At 38.0% G+C, this 20,828-nt stretch overlaps 1 protein-coding gene across 7 annotated transcripts in view; it reads right to left on the bottom strand.

Moving 5' to 3' along the window:
• Nucleotides 1-1,141: 1,141 nt before the first annotated feature.
• Nucleotides 1,142-20,828, bottom strand: part of CCSER2 (coiled-coil serine rich protein 2) — a 61,485-nt gene continuing 41,798 nt past the window's right edge. For 3 of the 7 annotated variants that reach the window (XM_036385276.1, XM_036385273.2, XM_036385274.2), the window contains one exon: nt 1,142-6,359. In XM_036385276.1, the coding sequence (XP_036241169.1) occupies nt 5,538-6,359 (822 nt within the window). In that variant the 3' untranslated portion in view covers nt 1,142-5,537. Of the gene's footprint in view, nt 6,360-10,082; nt 10,123-14,609; nt 14,695-20,828 lie in introns of all 7 variants that reach the window. The other 4 variants (XM_036385279.1, XM_054515537.1, XM_036385280.2 and 1 more) reach the window with 2 other exon arrangements.

Genomic DNA, 20,828 nt, shown 5'->3' on the forward strand with positions numbered 1-20,828 from the left:
CTCATGAAACCCCCAGACATTTCTGTCAAAAGGAAGGTGCCAGGGGTGTTCAGTCTGGGTTGCAGAGGAAGGGAAATGTCTGACATGCCCCACCCTCTCTCACCTTCTCCCCACATGTAACACTCTTGCCCAACAGCAATAAAGCAGCTCTGCTCCAGAGTCAGGAAACCACTGTTCTCAGTTTGGACAGCAGCAGATGGAGGAAGCCTTTGTCTCTGGAGGAGGAAGACAGGGAAGCTGTCAATCACAGCTTTTAGGGACACTACTTCCATAGTCATTGCACCAGGTGTTTAACACCTGATATCACACTGATAAGGATTAGACATCACAGTAACACAGTCTGGGCCACGAGAAACAAAGAGCACACTCACCCAGGAGGACCACAGGAGGAGGATTCATTCCCACTCCCTTTCTTCCTTCCCAGTTTGAACTTGGAAACCCTGTGCAGCTCTTTCCACCCCCAAAATCCATGCAAATTTTCAAAGGCCATCTTGAAGCTAACATCAGGTTAAAGATTACAGGTGCCCGCCTGCAGTATATTTTAAATGTTCTTACTTCAAACTACAGGATTTTCCTCCCTTTTTGATCATAATTTCAAACTTGAACTCCCATCCACTGAAATAGGTCAGATTAATTAATGGAGCAGATTTCCTTTCATCTCAAGAACAGCAAACCATTCAAACCATGGGCAAAATACTGACATGCAATTAGGACTTGCATATTTGCCCATGCTGTATTCATTTGAACTTCTGTGGGGAAATAACTCTCTCAGAGTATCCTATGATAAAGATGTTAACTCATAAAATACTTAAGAAGAGTATTCAATAGTTCTCTTAACTGCATTATAGGTGCCAGAACATACCTTTAAGAATAACCATGTCAGTCCATGTTCATCTGCAATCAACACATTAAAATGTTTAGCTCTTCTAAGACTTTTTCCCCTCCTTTTCTTTCTCCTTTTAATAACAGTCTCATGCTAAAAGCCTGCGATTTCTGCTGGAGAAAGACAATTCCAAGAAAAAAATCCATTGTAAGTGTAAGCCTAATCTCCCTGTTCCCCCAGATTTTCTGCCTACAGTTCTGTCTGCATTTTGCACAATGACTTGAAAAAACATAGACATGAATAGTCAACAGAAAGAGATACTTATTAGAATTATGACTTTTATTTTTATTCACTAGAGCAACATTGAGGAAAGAATTTTTACATACAGGTTTTTTAATCAACTTTACAAGCAAATTCCAATATACAGTATTTACTCTGGCCAGGGTTTAAAAAACCAAAAACAACAAAGCAGATAGTAAGGGTACCTCTTGTTTTAGCTAGGATTGAATTGAAGATTTTGCTACACGGGAATTATGTTGGTTTTATGGTGGTGCTTTTACAATCAGTAGGCAGTGAGCAGCTTTACCATAACAGTGACTGAATTTCCTTGAAAGCACAGTTGTAAGATGACTACACTGAGCCCTACCACCAGGGTCACATTAAATCCACTCTGCTCAGAAAAAGCCTCTGTAACAAGATAAGGAACAGCTACAGAAGCCCAATTCAAGAACTGATTTCCATTTGTACGGCAAGAAAATGTCCATATTAAGAGGATTATGTGCTGTGCAAAACCAGAAATACTTCCCCCCCCAACATGCAACCTACCCCAGTATGAGACTTTAGAATGTGCATATGGCTGTGACATGCAAACAAAGGAAATCACGCAAATGGTATTCAGTTTTCAGGCATCGCTACAGCAAATCAGCATGTAGATCAAGGCTGAAATGAACTGTACTGACCTATAATGCAGTCTGGTTGCTATGCCTACTCTCACTGCTGTAAAATGGAAAGTTGAGGAACCCCTTGGTTTTTTTCCAAACTGTATCAAAATTGTGCCATTTTGGATTTTCAGGGCCTTCGTAACTGTTTCGAGAAAGTTGGAGAGATAATATTGCACTTGTTTTCTCACAACCATATTCTGGGACCATTATTCTTTAAGAGCTAGGCTAGTCCTAGGGAAATTTTGCCACTGGCTTTGACTGGCAGTAGGAAGTGCTAGCTTCAGGGAAGGGAAGGGTAATAATGATCTGGCTGTTTCATCAGTGTTAGAATTCCACGGCTGAATTAAAGTCATTGCACAACAAAAACTCGGTACACTACATGAATGCCTTTAAACATGCTAGAGTGCATATCGATCCTGTGAAAGTGATGTGAAAATACCTTGGAAACAGCAACACTACCGGGGAAATTTGTTTCAAACAAAAGCCACACACAGCAGGAGGCATCTAGATTATTTTAGGCACAACTCCAAGCAATAAAGCTCATTTAAAGTGCAATTCTGTTCTTTTCTTTTGTGTTTATTCACTTGTTAAAATGCGTAATTGCCTCTGTACACACATACTGAACAGTAGTTTAATACTTTTGTGAATATTGCACAAAAGAATGAGAAATCAAAACAAAAAAAATGGCAATAAATCAGTTTTATAAATCTAAAAAAAAAAAAAAACCCTGAAGATATCAAATACTTAAATGTACACATTTTGGATAATCTGCACCAGTACTGATGATATATCTGCACCTTCCATAAGGTAGATATGACACCTGAAAATACTCACTTAATCCCATTTGACAAGCACTCTCTCAGTGCCCTCTCATCCATCACTCCCCAAACCCCATCTTTCACTGAGGTGAAGCTTCAAGCCTCACTTCACCACTTCTCTCCCAGCTGCCCATCTCGTGACAGGCTTTGCCATACTCTGGACTTACTATACGTGCAACAGAGCCTTCCCTGGTATAGTCTGAAGAGCCCAAACATGCAGTTGTCCTAGAGGGATGCCAGGTTAGCAGCTGAACACAAACACAAGCCAGGCTAGCATCTGTCTCATCCATGATCAAATCCTGCTGGCTCCAGCTCAGTGTCTCACTAACCTGTCAGAACAAAATGGGGAAATGCTATAAAAAAGGACTATAATCTACTAATGTTCCTTTAATACATATATACATGCCCATATAAATATAAGATCTTCTTCTGGAAAGAAAAATTAGGAACTGTCTCTTTTATGAAAACCTTGATCATCTTGATATTCTTTGCTTAATTTGCTTTGATTATCTCCTTAATTTTCAGTAAAGGCGCAGATATGAATAAAGGTATAGATATCTATACTTTTAAATGTAAACATAAAAATTGAAACATCACTAAATCAGGCTGGCGATACCTCCAGAATATGAAGCAGAAGATGATGAATTTCTGTCAATAACATTAAGTGAAAACTGTATTTTTACACAAAACCATATACAACTAACAATAAAATCAGCTTCTCTTCAAGGAAAGTAAACTTAAAAAACACACCTTCCATAGAAATCTATATGGACCAGAAAATGAACCAGGAATCTGATCATTGCCTCAGCAGTCTTTAAACTCCTGAGAAACACAGTTAGCTGCCAGGAGCTAGTTTTGGGGAATATAAAAAGTGAGTTTTATTTTCTTATTGAAAGTAAATACGTACACTAAATACCACTAATTCAATGCTTTTCGTGGAAATAAATTATTACCAGAGCATAATTGTTACTGCAATCTCAAGTTGTGGTTTCTGATCCTATACCAACTATAACAACAGTATTTGTCTTTCTATGTCTTGCTTACATTGTCATCACCTCAGTTCACAGAAGGTCCTGCAGGTCCCTTATTTCAGACTGATCTAAGTTGCTCAGAAAAAGAATCTCCCCCTACCTATTTCCCTCTCCAAACTTTTCATTTTTCCGCTCTATCTTCAGTTAAATAAAATTACAGTGTAAGAAATGCAAAATAATTCTTGAATATCAGTGATGTACTGAAAACTCAGGTGAGATGACTCTTTTTTCCTTCACCCAACTGAGGTATCCACCAGGATACCCCGAGTTAAAGGGCTTATATTATAGAAGCTGAATATTGATTTCATTTATGAAATGTCTACTTCTACTCACTTTAATTCTCTCAAAGAAAATACTGTAATATGTCAATGTCCTACAGCCAGAGCCTAGAACAAACTAACACTGTGTTGCATTTTACTGACATTATGTGCTCTTCAGGAACAGATTTTGGGCCAAATTGTTGCAGCAGCCTTCTACTGCTGATTTTAAAACCAACTTGAGAACAGGAAAAAAAACCAAAACCAGTAACATCCAAGAGAGTCATGGTAAAGATGGGAAGAATCGGAGATGGGACATAACAATGAATTTCTGGAAAGCTTCACTGGATACGCACACATGTAACTCGCATCATTCATGTCATCATCCCAGAGTGCACCAAGACTACTTTCAGAAAGAATACTTCTCCTAGAGAGCACAAAAATGTAGATTTTTTTTCTGCTTAGTTTCCCCAAGAAGCTCCTTACCAGTTATGCACTTCTTCAGAAATTACAGAAAAGAAAAAAAAACAAAAAAACAAAAAACCCAAAATAACACATTTTTGAAAAACTCTTAAGAGTACCAGCTCTGGATTAGGACATAACAGGATTGCTCAAAGCAAATAAGAGGATTAATTTTTTTCCTTTTTAAAAAATAGTTGCATTTTTAATATAACTTTTATTCTGTAAAATAGTTTCAAATTCTTACACATATGGCAAAGTTTGTGCAAAATTTCAAGTCAGGTACTTCAGAGCCTTTCAATATTAAGCAGAAATCAATAAATACAAGCAGAACAATAAAAGTTTAAAATATTAATTAAAATGCATGTTGTGCAACCTCATCATAGGTGTTCTGGACCCCTTATTCCCAGAGGCTCCCTACTTACCAATTCCTAAGAGCCTGCATTGGAAGGTTTGGACAAACATCCTTAGCACTGCATTTCAAGAATCTACCCAGTAATGTGTCTATTCAACACAATAAAAACATACCACAATCATTTACCAAATGAGGATGTTTAAGCGAGAAGATTCATTTCACCCTGTGAAATCTGCCTAACGTCTGTGAACAGTGAAAACGGGATAAATAAAGAACAGAGCTACTTCAGATAACAGCAAAACAAAACAACACAACCCACCCAACCCATGAGATTAAATAACATTAAATATGTCAGTCTTGAGAGAATGATAAATACAAGGATTTTTGCATAGGCCTCTGGAATACAGAGTCAGAATTATGGCCAATAAAACATCTGCTAGTCAGTCTAATTTTCTACCACTCTGACCTAACGAGTACTCAGAACCAAGAAGTTCAACAGAACAGCAATTTCATTGTCTAATAACTCAAACAGAGGTAAGAAATAATTTCTGCCATCCTGAAATAGTGCAGCATTCTGGCATTTGTGGTCATCACAGACTTCAGTATTTGCTTAACTACAAAGATTGCAATACTATCTTTATTACAGACCAACAATAAAATAAAGCACTCAAGAGAAACTGCACAGCTCGTAACATCAGCCTCAGAACACGGCAGGATGGAGAATGCAAACCCTAAAGAAGATGCAGTTTGGAACAGTGACAGGATTTGCAGGCTGCAGGTACAGCAGGCTCCAAGGCAGTCACAAGAGGGGAAGTGGGACACGGCGTGGCAGCGGGTGAGGTGTGGGACAGCCTCAGTGTGTCTTTGGTTTTGGGAGGCGGGACTGCCGAGCGGAGGGCATGCTGTCCCCGGAATGCGCACCAGCGGAGTGCGTCTGCACGCCCTCCTTCCTCTGGACTGGTGGCCTTGGGATGTTGGACTTTAGGGAGGTGTTCTGAGGCTCCGGAGGTACTGGTGTGGATTTCTGACTGCTCACTTGCTTGGATTTGACGAACGATGTAGTTGGTGGGCGAAGTTTAGACACTTTCTGACTCTGTTTACCCTTCAGGTTATCCTGCCCAGATGTTGGCTGTGGCTGAGTCGAACTCCTCAGTGGTAGAAGCTCACGTTCCTTGGAAGCAGCAGAGTGATCTGCAGATCGTACGGGAATGGCCATGGTAGGAGGCACTAAAGCAGTTGGGGGCTTCACGATTCTCAAAGTCTTTGGCTGGGAAGCCTGGTTTGTGAATGAGGGTTGAACTTTCACAGGTAATCCAGTCTGCACCTCTGGAGCATCAGCTCGTGTAGAGGTCTGATAGTGGGAACGAGGTGGTAATGTACCTTTCTTATTACTAGCCACCTCTCCAGGGTCTTCAGTGTTTTTGTTTTTCAAATTGTCCAAATATGATGCATTTTCATCTTTTGTGTTTAACTGTACACTTGTTGATGAGTTTACGTCATTCAGGCTATTTGGGAGAGAGACATTTGCAGCATTTCGATTCTGATGATTTCTATTGTCATGCAGATCTGGTTTAGGATATTCACTGTGGGCCTCGATATGTGGAGTTTTTATTAGTTTTCCCTGGGCGAGGTCTGTGGAATTGGGAAGGCTGCTGGAAGGCTGTAGTACTTGAGGCTGTTAAAGAGAAAATAATACAAGAATGTATTAGGCACAGAAGACATCAGGTACACTCAGAATCCAACGTGAGCTGACTGGATGCTTGATAAGGGCTTGTATATCTGGGTTTTTAAATCAAAACTTTGACTTCGGCAAAACAGGATGAGTCATGGGACGCACACAAATGGAACTCATAACTGAAGTGGAAAAAAATATACCAGCACTGAAATAAACAATAACATAAAGACAAAAAGGAAACCGACCGGCTTAAAAAGGAAAGATGAAGAAGGCATGGTTGATTGATGGTTTCACCCGAATCTGCAGGACAGCGCAAGAAACAACATCGGTGCAGATCAGTTCTAACCAAGTGCTTAACCCAACACAACAGCTATGTCCAGCTTCAAGTACTGCTCACTGCTTACTGACCTCAACTACACCAACCCTTTTACTGCACAGGCAGGAAAGGAGTTGGATGGACCACAGGGACTTACAGACCATTTCCTTGCCTTACTGAGGCCAGAAAGTCTGGCAGAACTAAGAGCTTATCAGGCTAGTGGCTAAGCTTCGGTAACTGTTTTATCTTGAACTGATTTTAAATGGGCTGATAAAGAAGCAGAGTTCATGTGAAAGTATAGAGCACACTCTACCACACCGATAGCCATGGGATAAAGAGAACTGTAGAAGATTTTACATTTTATCAGAAGATACAATCTAATCAGACACGCATCAGACAAGAGAATTGCCAGTACCTCTTCCGCTTAATTTCTATTCTCTTTGCTCTGCCCTGTAAAGAGACTTAAAAGATTAATGGTGTACTACTTTCACAATACATCCTAGACCTGCAACTTGGATACAGATCTTGGAAGCATTACTAAAAATTCTGCAATTTGTGGCAAGACCCAAAATCTATTAAAACCTAAACTACAGTTTTAGCAGGATTGGATTATTTTTCTCATTTTCTTTACAAAGGAGGGGAACTGAACTCCTGCCAACTAGCCATCACTCAACTACCTGGATTCTTACCAGTTGACAGGTTGCATGTACACAGTAAACAGGCTTATTCTGTTTACTAGTGAAATTGAGTAAATAAAAAAGAAGCAATGTTTGTGTTTTGGAGATTTGACTAAAAGTGTCATTTTAGTCACTCTCCTGAATTATTCACAAATTCTAAAGAGAAAACCCATTATTTGTCTGGTCTTTTTAACTCTTCTTTGAATCAGTAGGAAGAATGCAATGATTGCTGTGTATGCCAGATTCCTGTTACACATTTAGGGCCACAGCCCATCTCAGGACTCTTTAGGCTTTTCATCTTTTCCCTGGCAGGATTACTACTGAAAACAGAATCCTCAAAATCCTTCACCAAGAAGAAAAAATTTAAAGGTTAATGAGAGGAAAATCAAGGTTTCTCAGTCTATTTTTTTATTTACGCGCAGTTTTTCCCTCTAGAATAGAATAGTTATCTCATAAGGAAAGGCAAAATCTGGACCAGTGACATCCACTGTCACTGACAGACATGTAAGGCAAATATCCTGAGCAATCAGAACATGATTGTTTTTGAAAGAGGGAAAAGATTAAAAAAAAGGCAAAAAAGCCTCCAAAATTGTGTCAAATGAGTACAAAACCATTATTCCTTACGTTACCCAAAACTAGCTTAACTTTGTAAATCCTTCTTAACCATACAATCCTACAGGAAGGAAATGCTAAACACAAGGAGAAATTGCATACACTGAGAGAATTACAGCTTAAATAAAATTAGCCCTCCAGATATTTTTTCCATTTTCCAGTGTTTATTACAGATGTTATTATCCTTCCAGTCTAGGAGCTGACAGCCAGATGTTAGCCAAAATGATTTACTGTTTTGAGATCTCACCTGCAAAACCAAAACTGCTAATGAATGCAGAAACCAAAGCAATATGTACCCAATTCCCATGCAAATACTACAACAAATAAATCCTATTTTCTAATCCTACTTGAAGTAAAAAAAATTAAAACCTTTATAGCCCACAGGATTGTGTCAAATGTGGGAAAAATAATTGTCAGAAAATTTTTCTCCCTCTAGGAGCTAGAAAGTGTTTTTAAATGCTACTCTTCAAAAACACAGGTAAATATCAAATATAATCAATAAAAATTCTGACTTAATATCAAATAATTCTAGCAACACTAATCAGCAAAATTCAAAAATTGGTAAATTGCAGAAAAAGCTAAATTTGTATTGAAAGTAAAGTTAAACACATCTGAAGTACAACAAAGCCATCAAGGTTTCAATAATGCTATTTTGAATGCTTCTGACAAAGGCTAGGTAGTATTTGAGCTCTTCCCTTCAGGCAATTTTGCATTTTACATATAAAAATAGCTAAAATACATGTTTTCCTCATTATCCTTCATAACCTTAAAAGGTATAAGCAGCTTATTAGCCAGAAAGTTGGTGATACTAAGATAGAAAATGGCTACGTGCTCAGAATTATGAGGACACTAAAGCTCTGGTATCATCTTTGCCCTGTTGTTTTAAATACTGTACTGCTTTGTAATTGTGTATTTCTACCCAAGATCTGTCCAATTACCACAATGACAGATTTTAATATCATCAAATATCTACATGCATTAACATTCAAACTGACACTAAAAGCAGCAAAATGCCACTTGCAAAATATGCATGTAACATTTCACAAGGTATCCAACACTGACATTGTCACGCACAGCTCATATCTTTGTACTAAATACAAGGTCTCCTTTTACAAAGAAAGTCTTTGAAATTCTGACCCTGTTATTGGTAAAAACAATAAGCCAGCTGAAGAACTGAAGTACTTGGTGAATTCCATCACATGAAGGAGGAGAAATAGATAAAAAAGCATTCTGCCTTCCAGGCACAGTATTTTATTTCACACAAGTCCTAAAATAGGGTTTCATCTGCATTGTTTTGAGTGCACTTCTGGTAATATTTCTGGAGTGGAACACACCATGATTTGGAATTGACTGCTATGCTACCTAGACTTCTATTTATGTCCCATGAAGAAAATGTGCAGGCAGACAAACACCTGCACTCCTTTGGGATGCTCCTAAAATGCAAAGTTGGACTCAAACATTTCAAGTACAATGGAACTGAAGACACTCCTTCTCAAACTGGAAGTACATTTGACGAAGGGCTTTGTGCACGTGCTCCTTTCTGCACAAAGGAACTGATTTTTCTGTACTGGCAAGAGCTTGAAAGTCTTCCAAATACTGATGTACTAACCAAAATTACTCAATTCACTCCCTACTTCATTAGGCTAAGAGATTTTTCTATTATTTCTCTCCAGTACAACTGGCTGTTACATCATCCAGAGAAAGATGTCATCCACGGCAAGGATTACCACTATTGTACAGTTATCAAACTACAGAGGTTGTATTAGCTTTGTGCTGGAAAACTGAAACATCACGTTGTACTGTTAAAAAAGTCAAATGGACTGTTAAAGAAGCTAAAAATGTGGTCATGACCATGATATTCATTCAGTAGCTGAAAATTCCCTTCAGTTTTGCTTTGGTTTTCTTGATCCCCATCTCTATTCCCTTTACAATAACTCTGTAGAATGAAATCATTTTCTCCCTGCAGCGTCTTGAGGAAGGAGGGAAGCAATGCAATGGAAAATCTGAGAACTGCATGCACATCTCCCACAGACATGCATCATGCACAGGGCAAAGAAAAAACCCAACGGTGAAAATGCGTGAGGGGGAGATGGGAATAAATCTGAAGTTGTACTGTACCACGCTTTATCACAGAAGTAATGGACTAACTTCTCAACTCCTTGCCAATGGCATAATGGAAAGCAGAGACAAGAAAAAGACAAGGACAATGATGTCAGAGGACCAAGACAGAACAATGAGCAATTGCCATGACAAACTCCAACTTTTCACCATTTCAATTGCAATTACCGTGTCCCCCATTGGTTTTTAATCCTCCTTCAAGAAACAAAGGAAGCAACAGTATTTAAGTAATGCAGTACAAAAGCATTTACAGCAAGACCTGCATAGAATACCTTTGCTCTTACAACTTCAAGGTTTTTAGCAGTTAATCTCTCATACTCCAAATACTGCCACTAGAATTTGTCTGTATTATTAAAACTGTATAAAAGAAAAATCTTTGCATCCATGTATATGCATGTTCAATATCTAACCCTGAACAGCAAGATCATTAAATTCACAGCATTGCATCCTTGGATTATATTGACCTCATTTTTCATACTTCAATCTTCCTAGCAACTCACTCACAAGTTGGAAGAGACAACTACCACAGGTTCTTTTTGGAAAGGGGTACAAGGGAAGGATCACAAACTCTGCTACATAATTCTTTCATTTCCTCATCAGTTCTACCATCCCTTCTCTCACTGCCTTGGACAGGATAAGCTGTCATTTCAAACCATGGCCTGTGCAGACAAAGCCCTGCTGAAAGGCTGCACCAGAGAGCTCTCATTTTCCACCTCTGGAAAACATCAACATTTCACACCTTAAATCTGTAGCATTTGCTAATACCTTCTTTTTGAACTTCTTTTTTTTTTTTTTCTCTTTGATCTAGCTGGTTTATATCCATATTTCAGCATTAAATACAGGATTCTGCAGTACGGAGAATGACCTCAAATAATGACACAAAACAACTATTTTTAAGCATCATTCACCACAGCCATGAGGCTAGTAAAATAACTGGTAACGTGGCAAAGCATTGTTATTCTTTCTGCATAGTCTGTACAGAAACCCCAACTTGGAAAATTTTAGTTTTTCAAAGAAAAATTACTTTGAGTAATGCATAACTACATCAAGGCAGGTATTTCATCCACAAATATGGATATATGTGCAGCAAGCAGATAAATATGACCGTATACAAAATCAAGAGGTTTTTTGCAAACATAAACTTAGTTTAGTACAAGAGTCCTTTCTCTTGTAGCTGACTCTGCAAGTACTGAAGTTGGAAGGAAAGGCATTTTTCCTAAAAAACTCTTTCTTCATATAGCTGAACACTCTTGGAGTAAAAATAATTACATAAAAAGGCAGTAATGTAATGATTCCAGGATGTTTTTAATAATTTGTCACAGAACTTCTCAGCTAATGCTCTGGAGCAACTTGTTTCTGCTAACACAAAACTTTGTACACCCTACAAAGCTGTAGCAGTCCATAAAGCTTTGGAAACATTTCAGCAACGCGTCTTTGTTTAAAAGAAAATGTGTGAAAAACCACAGCCTGGATCTGATTTATAGTCACTGGGCATAGAGCAGCTTTCTTCCTGGTGATAACAAGCTGTGTGCACTGCTAGCATTGCTTAGATTATTTCTACCTGTAATACTTACATGCAAAAAGTCTAAATACTTCTTCCAGGACATGCACAGTAAATGGAGATGCAACAACTGCAATGCTTGAATAACAAAGTGGTTTTGATCAGCATTTCTGTGTGGAGAAGCACTTGGGGTGAGGGGCCTAGAGAAGGTGGTGTAATATTCTTGTATTACAACATAAACTCATGATCGCTTCCTTACCAATGCGTTCTCTAAATCTACTTCTAGAGCCACAGAATTGGTTCATTTCCAGAACACAAACAGAAAGGGTTTAACTGCATTGAACAAAGTTTGAGATGTCATCAAAATAGATCCCGTGATCAAAAGAAAAATAAATGACCTTACATAGGAGTTTAGTTCAAGACACATGGGAATTAGAGGAACAAAATTATTTGGATTTTTTTCCTAAAATGAAAGAATTAATGTACTGTTATCAAAGTGTTTATGAAATGCAAGCTGCTGAATTGTTTCCAAGGCTGGTGAAAAAACATGAAATTAATAAATGTGGAAGTATTAAAAATTAATTGTCATTAAATTGAAAAACATACATCCAATGCTGAAGTGTGCTGCAGTGCAGTGATATGCTAAGGCAAGTTCAGCAGCAGGTGTGCTGACATTGTGACTGGTGTTTAGAGAGAGCCATAAACCTACACTAGTGTAATATTACCTAGCAGGGATATATTTCCTGTCCTGTACTGCAGGAGGGAAATTATTTTTAGTTGTTTACACACTGTAATATGAACAGTTTACAGATTTATACCCTCATAATCTACAGAGCCTGTAAATGATCTATGTATCCATCAGCTATCAACAGCACAGTGAAGAAACCTGCAGAATTCACATGCAGAGATAGGTTCAGGATCCAGAAGTTAAGAAAGAAGTGCTTGACTTCCAAGTCTATACTGAAAACACAACCAGACAAAACCTGAGACTACACTTCATGTTTCCATCATCTCCTCTGTATTAGTGCAGAAGCACACTGACATTGGTGTTTCAGGCTGTCCTACACTCAGTGGTGATGCTCAGCTCAGCATTTGACTTAAACCCCCCTATTTGGCATTTCATATCAGCTGCAAAACCTGACCACTGAAACCACTGAACCAAATGGGAAAGAAGGAAAGAATTAGTGACTGTTTCAGTAATGTTTTACTTCACAGAACCGTTAACACAGGGATAAATCATTAACTTTTCAAGAATTTCATTAAAATGTCTCAGGAACCTCCTAATTAACACCCTATTTTTATTCCTGGTGTTGCTCTATAGAGTAAACCTGAGGCTTTAAGAAAAAAGCTAAAGAACACTCCACTAGTGGAAACTTACTTTCCTAACAATACATTAGTTATTTGGTTAACTAGTAAAGGGCCCATTTTCATTTACTTAGCTTCCTTTACTAGCAATTCATTGAATTCAATATATAAGATGCATACTAAAAATTCCAACCTGCTTTAGTAATAGAAGTTTACTACAGAATCTCAAATAAGAGACCACCCTTGTTAGTGAGGGATGAGGTGGAGGCTCAGAAAACCAGCAAGATTAGCAAGCAAAGTTTTCTTCTTCAGCTAAGCAGCCACTGTGAATGATGCGATACCAGAGGCTCACAGGGCAGCTGGGACACCATCCTCCCATTCTGACTGTCCAGTCAGTCTCCAGCTCCCAAAACCATAACATTTATATGATCCTCAGGTCAAAAACTGATCTCCTTGAAGTCAGTCTCTGTTGATAGGACAGTGAATCACTCAGGCTGTGCTACTGCTGGCTCCTCCATTCAGCAACAGAAGGCACAATCATCAGATTTTGGGGTTCTATGTTCATTACACACACAGAGTCCCACATCAAACACCACAGAAAAATGAAGCACATCCCTTATGCACAGAGAAAAGCCCATGAAACAGGCTGTGCATTCCTGATGAGTTGTTTACATGAACATTGTCACAGAAGCATCAAGAGAGTATTTGAAGCACAGTTTACAGAATATTAGATTTTTTTCCTGGTGATTTATCTAAGTAAAGATTACTGCAGTGTGAAATATATTTAACTTTAGTTCTCCAAGGTGCAGCTTACTCTTCAGATCTGCATTGGCTCTGGAAATCTTACTTTCTTTCCATAATTTTACTTTGCCTTTATTTCTTGTCAAATACACTCTTGAGCTTTACTAGGCAAACACTGTAATTTGCAAATTACAGTACATTTAAAAAATATAACTTTAGCGTTATGAAGTAGTTATATTTCTTCAAACACTTATCTGTTCAAAATGCAATATCAAAGCACAAAATAAGACTTACCATTTCTCTATGTCTACGTAAGCACACAGTTTTAAAATCAGCAATTGTCTTTTGTTTTGCAGATCCAAGCCAAGTGAACAAATGCATCTCATATCAGCCCACATTGTAGCTAGCACATAAGGAACGTTAATAAATCATGCAAGTTGTGCAACGGCCACTTCAACGTAAGAGAAGCCTTTTTACAACAAATACCGAGAGATGGGAGGGTAAAATAATTAGTTTGAGGGAAGCCATTCTGAAAAGTTAAAACTTTTTGTGAGAGACAATGCAAGTGACACTTTCCCAGCAACACTTTTCTGCACAACCACGACGCGTTGACGTGAACGCGCGCACAAACGCGCGTGAGCAAACAGAACACGCACACACAGACAGGAGAGTGCATCACAGCCATGGAAAACAGGGAAATGCAGCAAGCACGACCGATGTTAAGACAGGACTGGAAACAAGGGCCTACTCGGGTTTGCCTGAAGAACTGCTGAGGTCTATTGGCGTTTAATGACTGTTACAAAGCTATAGTGGTAGCTGCTGGTAGGCTGGCCGGAGGAAGCGCTTTGTTAGGCACAGACTATGGTGTATGCCTGGAGATCTGCCTGAGAGAGGAGGAGACTACGAGATGAACGGTGCGTGCAAAGGGGAAGCTGCTACTGGAACACGGTGAGGGAGATGAGTGAGAGGGACAGACTCACTCTGTCTGCGGTGCGGTGGAACACTCCGAGGGATGCCCTGGAATGAGCCCTGCCAGGGAGAGAAGGAGGGAGCAGAATACCCACCCTGTGCAGAAAGAGAGAGGGGGAGAAGTATAATAAAAAAAGAGAACAGGGAAAAAACAAGACACCAAAAAGCCACACCATTCTTTTTCTTTTTTCCCCAGAAAGGTATCATATTTCCAGGTGTTCTACTTTGTAAAAGCAAATGTTACACACTACCAGAGCCCAGATGTCCTAAACTAGTTAGAAATCTTACAAAATACCTCCATTTTTATTCAATATATAAGCACACATTTCTATCCTAGGTAGTTTTAGGGGACGAGTACAGAAATGGAGCTTTACATGATTCAAAATACATGATAAAATTGTATTTATACAGCTTTCAAAAGTATTTTAGAAATGCCTCACCAAGTAGTAGCTTGCTCAGTTCTAATCTACTGGAAATCCAGTCAACTTTAGTTTAGAACAAAAATTTCTAATGCATAGAAACAAGTTTTCCAGCAAGTCCTGGTGCCTCAGAGACCACTTTACTCCAATTTCATCAGTATTATTTATTGTGGAAGAGAAGAGCTGACATAGAACTGTTTTCCTTGCACCTTGCTCTTGGAGCTTGAGTCTTCCTTGAAATGATCATGGAACTGTGTAGATCCATACAGTGCAGGTTTTGCCTGTCAGAGCTCTCAAATCACCACAAGTGTTACATACTGTGGTTGACACATCCTCAAGAGAAGTAATTTTCTTATTACTTTTCCTTTTTCCCACATCCTTACCTTTGCAAATCCAAGCTGCACTTTCCCTCTTAAACAACACAATCTTGTTTTCCTATTTCAGCAGGGCAGGTTTAAGCATTAACAATCCTTTTGCCATTTAAGCAGCTGAAAACTGCTTTTCTAAGTCCTGGAACACTGGTACTACCATAATGACTGCCCCACTGCCTCCTGACCAACAGCAACTAACTGTGGCTACCCTGTGAGCCAGCAGGCTGAACAAACCTGAACAGCACCCACATCACAGAAAACAGGAACCCAGTTTGGCCCCCCTCCTCCAGATTCTCTGCTGCAGACCATACTTCCACAGGTGGGCAAATAATGGAGTATTTGACCTCCATTCTTCTTTTAAAACAATGTTAAACATCACACTATTTCTATAAATAAATATTATGTTTTTATTTGTCTTAGGAGAGTTTTAAAAACCTCCCCGATCTTCCAGTTATCCTTACCTAATCAGATTTTATCCAGCACTATTCCAGGTTTCAGTGCTGCTAAGATGAAACTTAACTTGCATTTAACCAAGTCTTAGAATCTGCTAGTCAGAACACTTTTCATCTAGAACAGGAAATAAAGAAAAAAGCCTGACAAGACTCCTTTATTGTTCTTCAGAAGCTGAGATAAAACAATTATTGCAGCATAATCTAAGGGGAAAAATGAAACAAGTTCTTCAGTCTGATTATCTCTAGATGGAGGTATTGATTACCTAATGTGTTCTTACAGTCCTCCATCAGCTGTCATTAAGATCACAATTTTAAGACTGCTGCATGAAAGTACTGGAAAAGTATTAGCTTCAGTCAAGCAATGTGACAAAATAATATAATGTGCTGCATCAGCTGAATAGGTACATACATTAAATACATAAATAATTCCATAAATTATCACTCAATGACTGATGAGAAAATTATCAAACGCTTTGGATTTTGATAGCGTGGTACAAAAGAACACTACATTTTATAGGTTTGGTCACATTTCATCCAAAATTGTGTCAGGGTACTGGAACACCAAGAAAAACACTTTCCATTCCCTAAACATAACTGAATCTCCACATAGTAGAAAGCAAATTATCACCAGGCACAAGTCTGACTTTGCAGAGACTCATCTGAGTTGGCAATGGGCTTTTTTCTTTGAAATTCTTAACATATTAAGAAGGGAGGTGAAAATTATATATCTCTCCCTTTTACTCTCTGAAAAGAGATTAAAAGAAATGCAAGCTATCTGAGCTACATAACAGTTAAGACACTATTGTAAAGGCAATGAAATATTTACATGTCTTGATATGTTCCAGAAACTTTTAAGCATCCATATTAGCACTTCAAAGCCCTGCACTAAGTACAGCCAATTCAATAATTCTTCATGCTACTTCATCATTGCTCTTACTAGAGAGGCAAATGAAGAAAGTGCAAGTAACTTCCTTCAATCTTTTGCCAGCTGAACTGGTCTCCAGGCATATTTTAATCCCCTTCTTCCAAATGCTGCAGTTGAAATTGTTCCATAGAGGTAAGTTTCAAATAAGTGCCAGATTTCTCTTTTTGTAATAGATGAATAAATTAATTTTTTTTTTCTAAAAATACTCCAAACCAGGGTTGCTTAATTGTACAACAAATAAGGTAATAAAATCAACATCAATTGAAAAAGTAAGAATCAGCAGATACAGCACTGGGAATGTATTAAGATGAGTGTTATGACTTAAACTGATTATAAAAATTATAAAGGATGTAGCAATCCCATTCATATAGCACATTAAGATTTAAGTGTCTGCATATATGCCTGGCTTACAAAAAGATTAATTTTCTTTTAATAGTAATTATTGTAGAAAATTCCAGCAAATTTACCAAGTTTTCTCCTTTAAACATCAACTCATATTCATCTCCTATTACTCAAATGTGCACTAAGGTTCCCAAAAAATTGAAAGACGAGGAAAAAAGAAACACACTAAAAACCACATCTCCTCAGATGATACTACATATTCAAAATGCACAGATAATGTGGCAGTTTCCTACTAAAACTAAGAAATAAAAAAAAAACTGAATCACCACTTATTTATTACAATGTCTATAAAACTCATAAGCAAGGAATTCTAGAATTGAAAGATGAGAACATGACTTACCTCAATTTAATTAAAAAAAACCCAAACCCAAACAAAAAATGTCTGATGGGATTCTTCTGGGTTCTGAAGCAACTTTTTCCTCCACAACTTTAATGTTAGATAGCAGTTTGAACAGTCCCTCCCCACAGCTATTATGTGTAGCCAGCCACTACTCTTAAATCCCATTCCTCTTATTTTACAGACACTAGATTTGTGAAATAGCAAAGGCATCCCCAAAGAGAAGTGAATCAGAATTTTAAAACAACATGAGATTCAGGAGCGGAAAACTAAGAGCAGCTGGGATAGAGCAGACTACAAACCAGAAGGACAAATGTTCTTCTGAGCTGCTGATGAACTGTACTCCTGCTTTATGTTGTACCAAATGCTATATGAAGTTCTGACTCTAACTGCACTGGGAAAACCTGGTGGCTGTTTCTTCTTTTAAATGCTACTGTGAAGACTAAGGCCAGAGTTTTCCATTGCTAGTTATGAGCAAACTTCAAACTTAGAATAAGAAATCACATGAACAGAAGCAACTGCTTCTGCCAGAAAAGGAGAAGCAAAATATTTCTAAGCTATTGCCCCACAGTCATTTTAGCCCTACAGCCAGATACTCCAGTTCTTCTCCCAAGGATAGACCAAAATGCAAAACTGCTACTGCTTTAAAAAGTCTTTTCTGCTGCAGAAACAAATACAAATACAGCCAAGATCCTTTTTTTGCATGCATACAACTGGAGCCTCTGAGCACTTCAATGAGGAGGTGATTTTTGCTGCCTCTCACCAAGCACTGCCAGTTGTCTCATACACACGCAGAGCTCCACATCATCAACAAACCTAGAATGACAGACCTCACTACTGAGGCAACCAAAATGTTTCTGCAGCAGTCTTCTCTGACTGGCCTAGCACCCAGAAAGAGATCAGGAATAAGCAGTTCTGACATGCAAATAGTCTTTCTGAAAGTATTCAGATGAAAAACTTCACCAACCCACTTTTATGTGCTGGTTTACACAAAACCAACATGAAATGCTTGTGAAGGGTTCAAGGACCTCTCCTCCATGTAGTCCCACATGTCATGCACAGTCAGCACAAGAGACAGGTGCACAATATGACCACCTAGCCCAGCTATGGTTTTGTTTCACCAAGTACATGTATAAGAACATGAAGCAAACAGCAGAGCATTGGACAGTGACAGAAACAGAGGCTGGCTGTGAAGATGAACATATACAGTGACTGGACCTCAAAAGCTGCAAGCCTAAATTAATGGTTGTGACACTGACACATACAGGATGTTTAAGGCTAAAGATAAGGAAGATACTAAAACCAGAAGGCCAACAGTACAGAAAGACAGACAAAGGATTACAAAGCTTTATCAAAACAAATTACATGGAAGGCTTTGGAATGACAAAGTGGAACAAAATTCAAAAGGAAGGCAAAGAATATCTCAGTGCAAAAGTAGAGAAAAGATGGAGCAAAGAACAAGACCATGCACGCTCCCATGCAAAGTGAGAGGTTCTTTTGTCATTTCAGCAGAAACAAGAATGAACTTGTATGCAAATTTAGGCAGCAAAGCTCATCTCACCACTGTGAGCTGTTACCAAGGGGAAATAGCCAGCTTTTACTGTACACACTATCTACTCTTGCAGAGAGTGGAAGAGTAGACTGCCACCAGCAATTAGGAGGAACCTGTCCTCACAGGCTAGAATCTTTTGCAGGTATCTTGGAACAAATTCAGGGCTTTGCAGTTTGCTTGCTTGTCATTTACTTCTCAGCATCTGCCAACATCCTTTCCAGTCCAAGAAACCAAATGATTTATCAACAAAAACTTGACTTCTAACCCCTGTACCCTCAAAGTCTTAAAAACATTAGTATTTACTATTAGAGAAAGAATCCTGCAAGTGTGGCAATGGATGTTCACATTTTTCTTTCTTGTAAGTCGTCCATTAACATTAATTTCTTCAGGTAATTTTTATCTTCTTCCATGATAGTAAAATCATAAGACACACTAACTGGAAGGAATTCTGTATAACAGACCTGTAAGAGATCCTTTCAGAAATGTCATGGTCTACCCTGCCAGCAAATATCTGTACCAGCCTTTACCCCAAGGATGGCTAACCAAACATAAAATACAAACCTAACCTAGAAGTTACCTACATTTTGAGCATTCTGCTGGGACACTTACAAGAATACCATGTCACAGACACAGTAGACAGACAATAGGTAGCTACCCATCAATTTTTAAGAAGCCAAGTTTCCCAAACATTTCTTTCCAGCCCCTAGTTTTTATTATGTGAGTACTAAGTTCCAAGGATTAAGTTAAAGTTTTACAACTTCTACTTATGTACATATTTACCTTTAAATATGAAAAAACCTAAAAGTATTTTGAAAAACTGTGGTCCTTGAAGAGAACACCAGACAAGTTTATAATCACATCAGAATGGGCCATTTTCTGGAAATATTTAGTAACTAAGAAACTATGTGACCATGACTTTTAAAAATTAATATGTTTAATGATATCAATTTATTTACTTAGTAGCAGAACCATGAAGTGATCAGAAATACCAGCTATTTCAAATGGCCAGATGAATTGTTGCAATTCATATGGTCTTAAATTCCTAACTGAAATAGCTGCTTTCCACTCTCACTGTTTCCTAGTTTATTCCAGCATCTATTCTTTATGACACACTACATTAACAATGTTTGTTAGACATGTTTCAGTAAGCATTTAAAGTACTCCTTGGAACACTAAGTCACTGTGTTCCCAGACTGGTACTAAGTCCTGAAGAATAAACACTTTGTATCAGTTCTGATTTGTATAGAATATATAGAATTTATAAACAGTCACATTAATTCTTAAAATTTTGACACCTGAAGTACCTAAAATCCACCATAACTTAAAATGACTGGCAGGTCAATGCTAATAGGTAAAACTGAAGTAGTTAAATATTTGTCAAAATTGAAAACAATTAAGAAGCTTAAAGAAGCAAAAAGCTAAGATGTCTCAAAGGAACCACTCTGTCATTACCAAGACTTCAACTACAATTTCGTTTAAAAAAAAACAAACAAAAAAAACCCCTAGTCTATATAAAAAAAGCTAGTCTACATAAAAACCTGATAATTTCATAAACATCAACAATATTTCAAGACTAATACTGTATATAGGACCAAGAAACATGATTTTTCTTAGTCTTTATTCTTAGGTCAAGACCATTAAACTAAACTGAACAGGAATGTTAATAAACCAAAAGAATTTATTTAAGAGATTTTTAGGATTTGAGTAGTGAGAATACACTTTACTTAAGTGTCTCCTTCTGTTTATTGTACTCTTACCTCAAGAAAATAAGA

Source organism: Molothrus ater, chromosome 8 (genome assembly GCF_012460135.2).
Source record: "Molothrus ater isolate BHLD 08-10-18 breed brown headed cowbird chromosome 8, BPBGC_Mater_1.1, whole genome shotgun sequence".
NCBI classification, from domain to species: domain Eukaryota; kingdom Metazoa; phylum Chordata; class Aves; order Passeriformes; family Icteridae; genus Molothrus; species Molothrus ater.